At 46.0% G+C, this 12,800-nt stretch overlaps 1 protein-coding gene across 1 annotated transcript in view; it reads left to right on the top strand.

Annotated features, from left to right (window-relative positions):
* The first annotated feature begins 11,261 nt into the window (after positions 1 to 11,261).
* HABP2 (hyaluronan binding protein 2) overlaps positions 11,262 to 12,800 on the top strand; it is a 38,679-nt gene continuing 37,140 nt past the window's right edge. The window contains exon 1 of the mRNA XM_017892502.1: positions 11,262 to 11,473. Coding sequence (XP_017747991.1) covers positions 11,405 to 11,473 — 69 coding nt within the window. The 5' untranslated portion in view covers positions 11,262 to 11,404. The remainder of the gene's footprint in view (positions 11,474 to 12,800) is intronic.

Below are 12,800 nucleotides of genomic sequence, written 5' to 3'. Positions count from 1 at the left end.
AACAATCGCAGGGATGGCTGCTCAACACGAAGCACCGTGACAGCACACGGATCAATAATCAACTTTGAGGACAGGGGGAGATCAGTAGGGGCAAGGAAATAAGAAACACTTACATTTGGGGCAGGCAATGTGTTTAGGAAGCATTCCAGCTCCCTAATTACTGCACTGGCAAAATGGATCAAATGAACTACATTTTACAGTTGAGAAAACTGAGGCTTAGGGGCGTTTCTGATTTGCCCAGGAATGCAAAGCTGGTACGAGAGGGAACTAGCACGAAATCCCAGTCCCTGGAGGCCAAGTTTAGCTCTGGCTACACTCTCCTGACCTTGCTCTTCATAAATTCTGAGGCTTCTCAAATGTCATCTGTTCCATGTGGTCTAACACTTGACCATTCTCTAATTATGCTACTGGGTAGTAATGGCTGAACATGGGAGATCTATGCTACATGGCAGGAACTGTTCTAAACACTTCAGCTGTTGTGAACTGACCTAAGCCAATTTGTCCATTCAACAGCTGTCAGGCTTTTTTGGAAATAATAGGGGTTTCTGATAATTAGAGGAAGGTGGGAGCTATACATCTCCCCCTCTCAACCTTGCTACCTGGTGGTTTTACAATGAAAGTCGTTCTGCCACATGTACAAAGAGGCAGAAAATCACCCACATGTGGGTCCTGGTAAGTCCCACTCTGCCTCTGCAGCACTCTGACACACATTTCGCAGGAAAGAATCATTTTGCAGTCACAGTTCAACAGCAGGGTCAGTTGGCCTTCTGGTTGGACCAGAAGTCAGAAGCAAGACCAAATGGAGGTCTAGACCTAGAAATCGCCTCTGAAGGTGGAGACAACTTTGCCAGATTCTTTTATCTTGTACATTCCAGGGCAAAGGTGTTTGTTCAATCATTTTAGTGAACCATCTATCTTTTTTTTTCTTTTCTTTTTTTTTTTTTTTTTTTGAGATGGAGTCCTGCTCTGTCACCCAGGCTAGAGTACAATGGCACAATCTTGGCTCACTGCAAGCTCCGCCTCCCAGATTCCAGCGATTCTCTTGTTTCAGCCTCCCAAGTAGCTGGGATTACAGGCACCCGCCACCACACCTGGCCAATTTTTGTATTTTTAGTAGAGATGGAGTTTTGCCATGTTGGCTAGGCTGGTCTGGAACTCCCGACCTCAAGTGATCTGCCCACTTCAGCCTCCCAAAGTACTGGGATTACAGGCGTGAACCACCACACCTGGCCCTAACCATCTGTCTTGAGTTTGCTCACTTCATCAATGAAATGCATTTTTTAACATTCTTTATGCCAGTGAACTGCACCACCATGGACGCACATTTAGATAGTAATATTTGAAGTCCCTGCCATAGATACTCCAGAAGGTGGATCATTTAACAAATGCTCTCAGAGCACTCCCTAGGCGATGGCATGGTTCCAAGCACTTTGAACTTTACACATCCTAATCTATGTCATTGTCACAACAAGCCCATAAGGTATGAACTATTCTTATCTTCATGTCACAGGTGAGGAAACTGAGGCATGGAGAAGATGACCATGGCTGAGTTCTGTTCTCCCCTCTATCCACAGATCCAAACCTGACACTGGGAACACAATAAATAAATACATGTTGGTAATAGATAATAATCACCAAAATGGCGGTTGGTTCCACTGAATGGCCTGAGCTTGGACTGTGTGGTAGAGGATGGGTAGCAGCTGAGAGCTAGCCTGTCATGACTGATGGTACCCATTTCACACTTACCATGTTTCCCACATGCCTTCCTCCAATTCTCTTGCGTCCTTCAAGGGTAGGAGTTGGCCTTGGCCAGGACCTGGTTGCCTAAATGTCTGCAGAGTTGCCTATTTGGGCTTTCGTTAACAGAGACAGAAGTATATTATGCATCTTAGAATTCTATAGTACCAGCACTCAATCAGTTCTTCTAAAATGAGTGAATAAATGCAAGACTCAGGGAGAGGAACCACAGAGCTCTGTGTGTGGTGCTGTTTCCACTTTTGTTTAACTCCTTTTATGAAAATTTTATCCTTCGATTATCACGCCAATTTGGAAGATGTATGGTTTTCATAATAAATTTGAAATAAATCAAGCAATGGGATAGTAAAAGAGAGGAAGATAAACGAACATGAATCCAGAACCTACTGTGTTCCAGGCACTTTCACATGTATCATCTCAAAAATAGATCATCAGAAATATATCATCACACAAAAGTTATTCAAGACAGACTCAGAGAGGTTAAGTGACTTGCCTAAGCTCACACAGCAAGTAAATGGCTTTTCTGCTGGCTCTGTCTGATGCCAACCCAGACTCTTGCTAGCACACTACAGAGCTAGCATGCAAATGTGCTTAGGGAAGATGGCAATGCCTGGAAGTGTCTAGAAGTACATTTTAGAGAAGTGCTCAGAGGTCTGCCTTCCTCAAAAGTAAAAAGGCTTTTGAAACTATCACAGCATACTCTATTCAGAAAGCCAACAAATCTAGATAGAAAGGGACACCCAAATCTCAAGATCCCTGCTCTCTTTCAGGTTTTCTATTACACAAAAGGGAAGGAGGTAGCTTTCCAACATGCAAAACATATGCAGAATTTTATGCAAAAATGTTTAATAAGTCAATGGTGCCCTTAGAACAAGAATCATCATACGGCCCAGGTGCTGGCTGTTCGTGAGGCTGGAGATGCAAGAAGGCCGACTTGTGTTTCCATAGAGCTGATTATGGGACAGCAGAGATGGGCGGGGGTGAAAAACGCTCCTTCATAGACAACCACTGAACAGAGGAAATTTAAAATGTGAGAGGGAAGATTGAAGCCCCGCTGAAAGATTAAAGAAAGAAGTGCAAATGGGCAGGTCAATGATTTTGAGGTGTTTCATTCACACTGGGCTGTGCCACATTTGGAGGCTGCAAGTCGTACTGCATCAACGGCTCTTATCTTTCCAAACATCGTAGATCACAGGAGTCCGAACCACCAATGACTTAAAGCTAGGGGTCCTTATGCAAAGCAGGAGGCACCTCTGAATTTGGAGTCCATGGCTTGGCCGTGAGCTGTAGCCAAGAGAGGGATTTCTGTCTGTCTTTATTCATTTATTTTTCCTAAGAGACGGAGTCTGACTCTGCCATCCAGGCTGGAATGTAGTAACATGATCATAGCTTACTGTAACCTCCAACTCCTGGGCTCAAGCAATCCTCTTGCCTCACCTTGTCCTGCTTGGGACAGCTAGGAGTTTGAGCAGCTAGGACTGCAGATGTGCACCACCACACCTAGCTAATTTTTAATTTTTTGACATGGAGATGGGGTCTTGCTATGTTGCCCAGGCTGGTCTCAAATTCCTGGCCTCAAACTATCCTCCTGCCTCAGCCTTCAAAGGGCTGGGCCTACTATCTTTTGATCAAACGTAGCTGCCCACTGTCCCTCCCTGCTGCTGCCTCCAACCTAGCCCAAGCCCATGCCATCTCCTGCCTCACCTGCTGAGGTAGCCCCCTCCTGGCTCTGTCTGTTTCCACTCCTGCCTCCTGTTAAATCCATCCTCCCATCTAGTTGCATTTATCTTATAAAAACCTCATCAGAGGCTGGGTGCGGTGACTCATGCCTGTAATCTCCACACTTTGGGAGGCCAAGGTGGGCAGATCACCTGAGGTCGGGAGTTTGAGACCAGCCTGACAAACATGGAAAAAACCCATCTCTACTAAAACTACAAAATTAGCCAGGCATGGTGGCGCATGCCTGTAATCCCAGCTACTAATGCTTACTCTGCACCAGGTCCTGAGTGAGGACATAAAAACAGGGCACTGGACATGACTGATATGGTACCCTGCCTTATGAAGAACAGCACATGAGTGATGAGGGCACAAAATGAGGCTGGAAAAGTAAGCAGAGGTCAGATCAAGCAGCGTCTCCATAAGAAATGGAGATTTTATTCAAAGTGCAAAGGAGGCTGGTCATGGTGGCTCACGCCTGTAATCCCAGCACTTTGGGAGGCTGAGGTGGGTGGATCACCTGAGGTCAAGAGTTCGAGACCAGCCTGGCCAACATGGTGAAACACTATCTCTACTAAAAATACAAAAATTAGCCAGGTGTGGTGGCATGCCCCTGTAGTCCTAGCTACTTGAGAGGCTGAGGCACAAGAATCACTTGAATCTGGGAGGCAGAGGTTGCAGTCAGCCGAGATCACACCATTGCACTCCAGCCTGGGCAACAAGAGCAAAACTCCATCTCAAAACAAACAAAAAACTGAAGTGTAAAGAAAAGGTTTTGAAGAGTTGTAAGCAGGGGTGTGATATAATCTGATGAAGTTTTTTTCTTTTATTTATTTATTTATTTTTTGAGACAGAGTTTTGCTCTTGTCGCCCAGGCTGGAGTGCAACGGCGTGATCTCGGCTCACCACAACCTCCGCCTCCTGGGTTCAAGTGATTCTCCTGCCTCAGCCTCCCGAGTAGCTGGGATTATAGGCATGTGCCACCACGGCCGGCTAATTTTGTATTTTTAGTAGAGAAGGAGTTTCTCCATGTTGGCCAGGCTGGTCTCAAACTCCTGACCTCAGGTGATCCACCAGCCTTGGCCTCCCAAAGTTCTAGGATTGCAGGCGTGAGTCACTGCACCCGGCCTCTGATGAGGTTTTTATAAGATAAATGCAACTAGATGGGTGGATGGATTTAACAAAAGGCAGAAGCGGAAACAGACAGAGCCGGGAGGAGGCTACGTCAGCAGGTGCAGCAGGAGATGGCACGGTCTTGGACTAGGCTGGAGGCAGAAGAAGTGGAAGGTGCTGGAAGGATTTGAGATGCATTCTGGAGGTAGAAACATGCCAATAATTTGGATTTGGGAAGGGGGAGGGAAAGAAGAGCCCAATGACGATTTCCAGGTTTCTGACTTGGAAAGCTGTGTGTGTAATAGAGCCCTTGTCTAAGAGAGCACAGGAAGTGGCTGTTCATTCCTCCTGCTTCCCGCTGGCACTGCTTGAGCACCGACTGTGTGCTGGACACTCAACACTTGCTTCTGGAAAAAAAAAAAGAGAATCAGTATCGCAGGTTTATCCAGACTCATGCTCAGCCTCAGACAGGCACACTTCGTCTGACCAAGCTGAGGAGTCACATGGAATTCACAATTGTCACTATGTCCTAGGGGATTCCAACTCCAACCTGTGCTCACCACCTCATAAGGTTTTTGTAAAAATGAAATCAGACCTGGAATTAACCATAGGGGGATTAAATGTTATTTTTTCCTATAAAATTCACTTACGTGATGATGTAAATCATGCCAAATGATCTAATTTTTCTTTTTCCTTTGGCCAACAAGAAGGTTAGCTATAAATTTGTAGCTCAGATTAATGACTGTGTAGAGCTGATGGTTTCCACAATGGCATTCTGGTTTTCTCCTTGATATTGATTAATCCAACTACACATCCATCACTGTCTGCCCCGTGGATCAGCCTAGCCGTGTTTGTGGCCCCAGCCATCTCTGAGTAGACCAAATATAGATCGTGATGTTCATCCAACATCTGACTGAGCCATTCAGGGTTCCTGAATTGGTTACTTGGGCTAAGCGATGTGGAATGAATTGCCAGCTAATAGTTGGAGTGGGTGCTGTGTGCGCCCATAGGTCTCCTCTTCACAGACAAGGAACCCTTTCTTTCAGCTGCCAGGAATAAGCTGCAAAGGGCTCTCAGCTAAGGATTACCTTTAACCAAATTATTATTATAATATAATTTGGTTGTATAGTATACAGAATAATTTCATCCAGTTATTTTTTGAGGACTGTTCTCAATCAAAGAGAATTGCCCAAAGTCACACCTCTTCCAGGAGGGCAGCTCATATCCAATGGTAGGACCATCCCAGTACAAAGGTCCAGTCCTCTTGGGTCATCACAGGACAACACTGAGGCCATCCTAGCTCCAGAACTTTCTGTGGATGGGCCTCTGTTGCAACTGCGTTGCAACCTCTTCTTCTTCTGCCCAGTCCTGCTTTCTTCCCTCCCCCATGCGTATGGATCCCAAGACTATTCCCCTGTCAAACTTTCTGCACACAATCTCAGTGGCTCTATTTCCCAACCCAACCTAAGATGGTAGTGGCTGCTGTTGCTGGAAGGGCACTGGAAAGGCATCATTTCTTTAATAAACACTGGGCCCATTGCCACACCTAAAGAGTAATAGTAAGGAAGAAGAGAAAATGAAAACTGGCCAGGCAATGGGAAGTCTTAGCTTTTCAATATATTGTTTTCTTCAATAAGTGCTCAGGTAGCCCTATTCCAGGCCCTGGAGTCCATGCAGTAGAGTGGGAAAAACAGTTGGCTTGAAGTCAGAAGACTTCAAATCCTGGCCCTGTTTTAAGCTATGTGCCCTCGGGCAATTTATTACATCTAACCTCTCTGAGCCTCACTTTCTTTAACTGCAAAATGGGTCAGATTACCTTACATGGTAGTTATAAAGACTTGTAGGAGCTCAGGATTGTAAAAGCACTTGAAACACAGAAGCTGCTCAATACATATGCTCAAAAATACATTCCTTTCACAAATGGGGCATCCTAGTGCCTTCCAGGTTAGAGAATGGGGTGTGCAGTACCGATGAATTTCCAGTAGATATGAACATACTGAACTGTGCTTGGGGCCTCGGAGCAGAGCTGGGAAGGGCTTATGCCCAGTTAACAAGGCATTTCCGTTGCTCCTTCCTCCCAAAAGTGGAAGTTAATGGACCAGTCAGGGTGGCTGTGAGACCACAAGAAAGAGCAGGGACTTCCCTGCAGGATGTCTTCTCTGATCAACGAAGATTTTAGGAATGTATCTGAAGACCAGCCACATGACTAAGCAATTTCATTGTGAAAATGTAACTCCATAAGGCTGGAACCCGATCTGTCTTCTTTACTCCCTAGAGCGCTGCTGGGCACATAGTAGGTGCTCAGTAAACACTTGTGTATTGAATGACTGAATGATCTTTAGTTCCCCACCCGACAAAAAAGTCTGATGATTTCCAGATGTGGTGTGTGTGCATGCTTTCTGGGTAAATGCTCTGAGGGCAGCATTGTGGCAACAGCCCAGGTGCCCCTTCCATGTCTCAATGTGCCTCCATTGTTTTCCAGTGTCCCCTGTAACTGTGCAATGCTTTGGCTGCATCACTTTCTCCCAAAGCAGTGTCTGCAAACCACGGCCCTCTTTTTGTAAATACAGCTTTATAGGAACATAATCATGTCCATTATCATAAGTGTCACTTGTGGCTGCTTTTGTGCTACTACTGCAGGATTGAGTAAAGTTGCAACAGAAAATGACTCTCTCGCCCTTTCAGAAAGTGTCTATTGATCTCATCCTAAAGAGATCAGATTAGACAAGGTTCATCCCCAGAAGGTGGTCATTCCTTCCCTGGGTTGGAGACTAGACTTACTGAGCACCAGGCCCTTTCATCTCTGAGGGGGCTCAGCAAGTCCCATCCCATGGAAAGACTTCACTGATTCCAAAGCCAGGGTGTTTTGCAAAGGTCTGCTCTATGCCCGCCATGACACTAAGCACCTTACCTTTACCCTCCCATCTACACCTCTGAGTAACGCCACGAAGAAAGAGCTACATTATCCCTATTTTATAGATGAGGAAACTGAGGTCCAGAAAGGATAAATGACTGGCCTGAGGTCACACAGTTGGGGAGGTGGCAGAGCTGGGGCTCAACCCCAGGTCTGTTCTGAGTCTGAGTGCTGCTTTTAGGTGCTTCTCTAGGCTGCCTCCCCTTCCTGAAGGCTTAGCAGGAAGAAGCCTCAAGGTACTTGAGGCAAACAAACATGAAACACGTTTGTTCAGGCCCAACAGGTGATTGCTGCATAAAAACAATCCCTCAGTTGGGCATGGTGGCTCACACCTGTGATCCCAGGGCTTTGGGTGGCTAAGGCAGGAGGATCGCTTGACCTCAGGAGTTCAAGACTTGCCTGGGCAATATAGTGAGACCTCCATCTCTACAAAAAATTTAAAAATTAATTGGGCATAGTGGCAAGTGTCTGTAGTCTCAGCTACTTAGGAGGCTGAGGCAGGAGGATCACTTGAGCCTGGGAGGTTGAGGTTGCAGTGAGTCACAATTTTACCACTGCACTCCAGCCTGGGCAACAGAGTAAGACCCTGTGTCTTAAGACAAAACAAAACAAAACCAATCCCTTGCCTAGAACATCAAGGGGTGGCTCTCTGGCAAGAGCCTTGTGAAGAAGCCTTTCGTTTTGGTAAAGAATCAGCCAACTAGCGAACCAGACTCCCAAGGCCTCCCATGCAGGGCAGGGACTCTCTCCAGTGGTGTGTAACCTAACACGTGAGAAAGTGTCACCCAGGAAACAGAGAGACCAGATTAACTTGATAACATTTGAAACCCCCATCTAGATGAGCACTAAAGCCTTTGTGTTTGGATTTAAAAACCAAAGATCCCAGGTAGGTTAGTTCCAGCTCCCCAGATAAAGACATATTACATGATTAGCCAGCCTCCTTTGTCCTTCTAAATTAAAAAAGATTAAGTATATTTTAGAGAATTCTCTCCTTTAGGACTAAGTGTAGAAATGCATTTAATTTCACTTTGCTATGATAACAAAACTTTAGGGAAATAAGAGACAATATGTGGAAGGCCTGCAGTTATTACAAAAAGAGCAAAATTGTTCCCTTTTGTTTGAAAATAAAGAGAAGATTACATGTCAGGGAAATTAATCTGATTACAAAGATGAACAGCAAACTCACCAGGTCACTTCCTGTTGACACAGGAAGAAAAGCTTCTGGCTTGTTTTCTGGGAATCTCTCCACAAAGTCAGAAGGTCAGTAATTCACACGAGGCAGTGGAGGGGAAAAGAGACGCCTGAGTCTCATGAGTGATTTCGTGGTTTGGCTTGCCTGAACATTTCCGTTTTTGTTTTTTACCGTCTGTACAAACACTGTGAAGACTCCGGCAAAGTCCTCATGTGTGCTGCCTCCTTGGCCTTGCTCCGGGATCAGGTAACCACCAACAAAATCCTCAGCACTGCACAGATATCCTGTTTAACCACCATGTCACCGTGGCCACCATGTCATCATAGCCACCTTCCATCCTCCTGCCCATGAGGATTTCTATTCCATCACCTTGTTTCACTCTTTTTCGTAGAAATCACTAACGAAAATTGACTGTTTACTTTTTCACTCTCTGCCCATCTCCTCCTCAACCAGTTCACACACCTGCCTCCTTCTCCCCACATCACCAATGCCTGGCTCACAGCAGAGCCTCTATAAGTATTTGATGAATATTAATGGAGTGTTCATGAATAAGTTGACGTGTGCTTAAAATTTCACAAATGCTTTTAGTTTTTCACATCCAGTTTTTCCTTTCACATTGAGTTGGCTATGCTGTCTAAGGCATCCTGGTGATAACATGTCCAACTGTCACGTGAATAAAGTGGTTATTCATTTGTTCATTCCAGCCAACATAAATTTATTGAGTGCCTATCCAGTGCTGGGCACCTATGCCAAGGATTCAGTGGTGATCGAAACAGAGGGCCTGCTCTTCCTGAGGGCCTGCTGTCCTGAGTTTTCAGTCTAATAGCTAAATAAGGAACATAGGAAACAATAGGGACAATGGGGAACAAATATTAATGAAATAGCGATACAGCTGTGACATTACGACCATGTGACAATACGACAAATGCTGTAAAGAAGAAATGCATGCAGGGCTTCTGAGGAAGTAACGTTTGGGCTAAAAGATGAAAGATGCCTTAACCAGGTGAGTTAACGAAATTAACTTGCTCAAGAGCGAGCAGCATTCCAGTTAACAGATTTATGATTGTCGTAAGAATTAGGGGAAGGACAGAGTAAGGCTAGAGAAGAACTTTCTAGGAAAAGGGACTACAGCCAGGCGTGGTGGCTCACGCCTGTGATCCTAGCACTTTGGGAGCCGGAGGCGGGTGGATCACCTGAGGGCAGGAGTTTGAGACCAGCCTGGCCAAGATGGTGAAATCCCATCTCTACTAAAAATACAAAAATCAGCCAGGTGTGGTGGCAGGCACCTGTAGTCCCAGCTACTCAGGAGGCTGAGGCAGGAGAATCACTTGAACCCGGGAGGCGGAGGTTGCAGTGAGCCAAGATTGTGCCACTGCACTCCAGCCTGGATGACAGAGCGAGACTCTGTCTCAAAATAATAATAATAGTAATAATAATAATAATACAAAGAAAAAGGGACTACTAACATGGGCATGTATTACGGTGATCAGGTGGATGTGGATGGTGCGGGGGACGGGGTGCGGGGAGTTGATGGCTGCCTAAAATAGGATGGATAAAAGAAAATAAGTTATTTAGGAGGTAAAATGGCAGGACCAGGACTTGGCCAGTCCTTCAAGGCTCATCTGGTGACTGGGGCATTCTTCCGGGCTCGGACCTGTGCGGCCCTCCCAGGCTGGCAACTTGGCTTTCAGAAGCAGATGCAACCACTGACGCAGTCCACGTGCCAAGCAGGGATAGCAAGTGGGGGAAGGGCTGGGCAGGGGGCACGGGTGAGCACGTGCCTCCGCTGGCAGCGGCATTTCAAAACCTGGATTTATGACTCAGGTCCGGAGGATTCCTGGAACCCAGGCATAGATTACTGTGGGCAGTCAGTTGTTTACAGGAGATCAAGATCATGCCTATTAAAGAGATCAATTGTGTCCACAAGAACCCACACTTAATAGGTAATTGCTGCTTAATAGAACTCTACCTGCAACCAGCATAACTAAATAAGGAACATAGGAAACAATTGTCCCGAAATATGAACACCATGTTTTATTTTCCTCCCCTTGATCAAAGAAAGACTCCAGTGAAAGGGGGAAAATAATTAAAAAGTAAAAGCCTTATGTAATGAGGTTTAAAAGAAAACTTTTGAAGGCAACAAGCAACTGTGGGCAACACTTCAAAGGGCCCAGAATCAATGTTTGTCAATAGCAGTTTTGCATCCTTTAATTTATCTCTCACGAATATAAAGTGTGATGTTATTAGGAACCCATCCATGCCTTAATTCTGTTTGCGATTTGATGAACCAGAAGTCTATTAACATTCTGTACAAATCGGCACTGGCAGAGGCCTGTGGCACAGGCTTCACCTGATCTTTTATCCTGAGGCTGGGATGCTAGTTACACTGTCAGGCTTTCTGTACGGAACATCCAGCAGCTGCCATGTGCACCGTGGAGCCGGGGGCTCTTTATGTCAGCTACTTTCTTTGGAGAGTGTCTCCCCAGAAGAGAAACCACCTCATGACTCAGCCCAGCCCCAAAGTTGCCATTTGTTTAATCAAGATAGTTGGTTTGCAAAACATTAAACATTAAACAGTATTTGATGCCTAGTTAATAATTTGCATCCTCTTCATTTGTTCCTGAATCCTTGGAGACTGACATTTTCCCCCCTAAAGGCATAGACAACAAAAGAAATTTTATTGAGAGCAAAACACAAGTCCTTAAACTACAAAGATGTTTGCCAGGATGTCTGATCTCCATGTTCTGCTGTTAATGGCTCTGGTGGGAAAGACAGCCTGTGGGGTGAGTGTTCTTTTCTAATAACTGTGGTTGCGAGGCTCTGAAGTTTACTAGGAGGACCAAGCTAGGCTGGGAGTGATGAGAAACTTTTGAGTGAAAGGCTGGAGTTGCCAAGTTGGAGATGTTCTAACTCCAAGAACCAATGCAGGCCTGTGGCTTGGTTTCTTTTGAACAGCCACTCCTATGGGAACATGTGTCTGACTTGAGCCACCTTGGAGTGGAGACTCGATGAATGCATTCCAGCAAAGGAGACTGGGGCAAGAAAATGTGCCCCAGGGCATGTGTTGTAACCTGTCGTGGATCTCATAGACCCCTTTGAGAAGCCATGGAAAGCTATAAACTATCTCCCCAGGAAAATATACCTATGTATTGGTGTTAACACACACAGCTTTCCAGCGATTTGGGGCTGACACTAGGGTAAGAACCAATGCACTGTGGCCTTAGAGGGGAAGCCTGCTGACTGCAAACGATCCTGGAAATGGGTCCGCATAAATCGTTTGGATTTGAGGAGAAGCTTTGTGTTTAGTACTTTGTCTCCTTTTTCCCATGACAGCAGCAGATGAGGCAGAGAAGGTGAGCAGGGGCCCAAGGGAGGTTGCAGTGAGCAGGGAAGGGAAGTCCCATCAGAGAGTATTGAATGGAGGACTCAGGACCTTATGGAGCAGATGACTTGTCAAGACGTTAGTTCCTTCTGCATGCCGTGGTCCAAGAGTGTCAGATGGATCTCTGTGGGCATGTGAAACAGGGCCTTGCACAGAAATAGAGTCTCCTGGGAGTTCTGTGCTGGTTGTAGTCTGAGGCATGAATGTGGGCTTTGGAGCCAGGGTTTGAATCTCAGCTTTGCCACATTCTAGCTGTGGAATGTTGGGCAAGGAACATAATCTGTCTGAGCCTCAGTGTTGTCCTCTGCAGATCAAGTGCTAACCTCTCATAAATTTGGGGAGGGCTGCAATTAAACGAGGTCATGTATGTGGCTTGCAAATAAATGTGAGCTCTACTTCCTTAAAATGTCAAGAATGAACACAACTTCTCTATAAAAATCAGGGAGTGCTCCGCCTTGTTGGGGAGGGGTGCTAGAAAGTGGGCAGAGGGGCCGGGCGCGGTGGCTCAAGCCTGTAATCCCAGCACTTTGGGAGGCCGAGACGGGCGGATCACGAGGTCAGGAGATCGAGACCATCCTGGCTAACACGGTGAAACCCCGTCTCTACTAAAATACAAAAAAAAAACTAGCCGGGCGAGGTGGCGGGCGCCTGTAGTCCCAGCTACTCGGGAGGCTGAGGCAGGAGGATGGCGTAAACCTGGGAGGCGGAGCTTGCAGTGAGCTGAGATC

This window comes from Rhinopithecus bieti, unplaced genomic scaffold (assembly GCF_001698545.2).
Source record: "Rhinopithecus bieti isolate Rb0 unplaced genomic scaffold, ASM169854v2 scaffold_21201, whole genome shotgun sequence".
Taxonomy (NCBI): Eukaryota; Metazoa; Chordata; class Mammalia; order Primates; family Cercopithecidae; genus Rhinopithecus; species Rhinopithecus bieti.
This window is presented reverse-complemented; position numbering and strand designations above follow the sequence as displayed.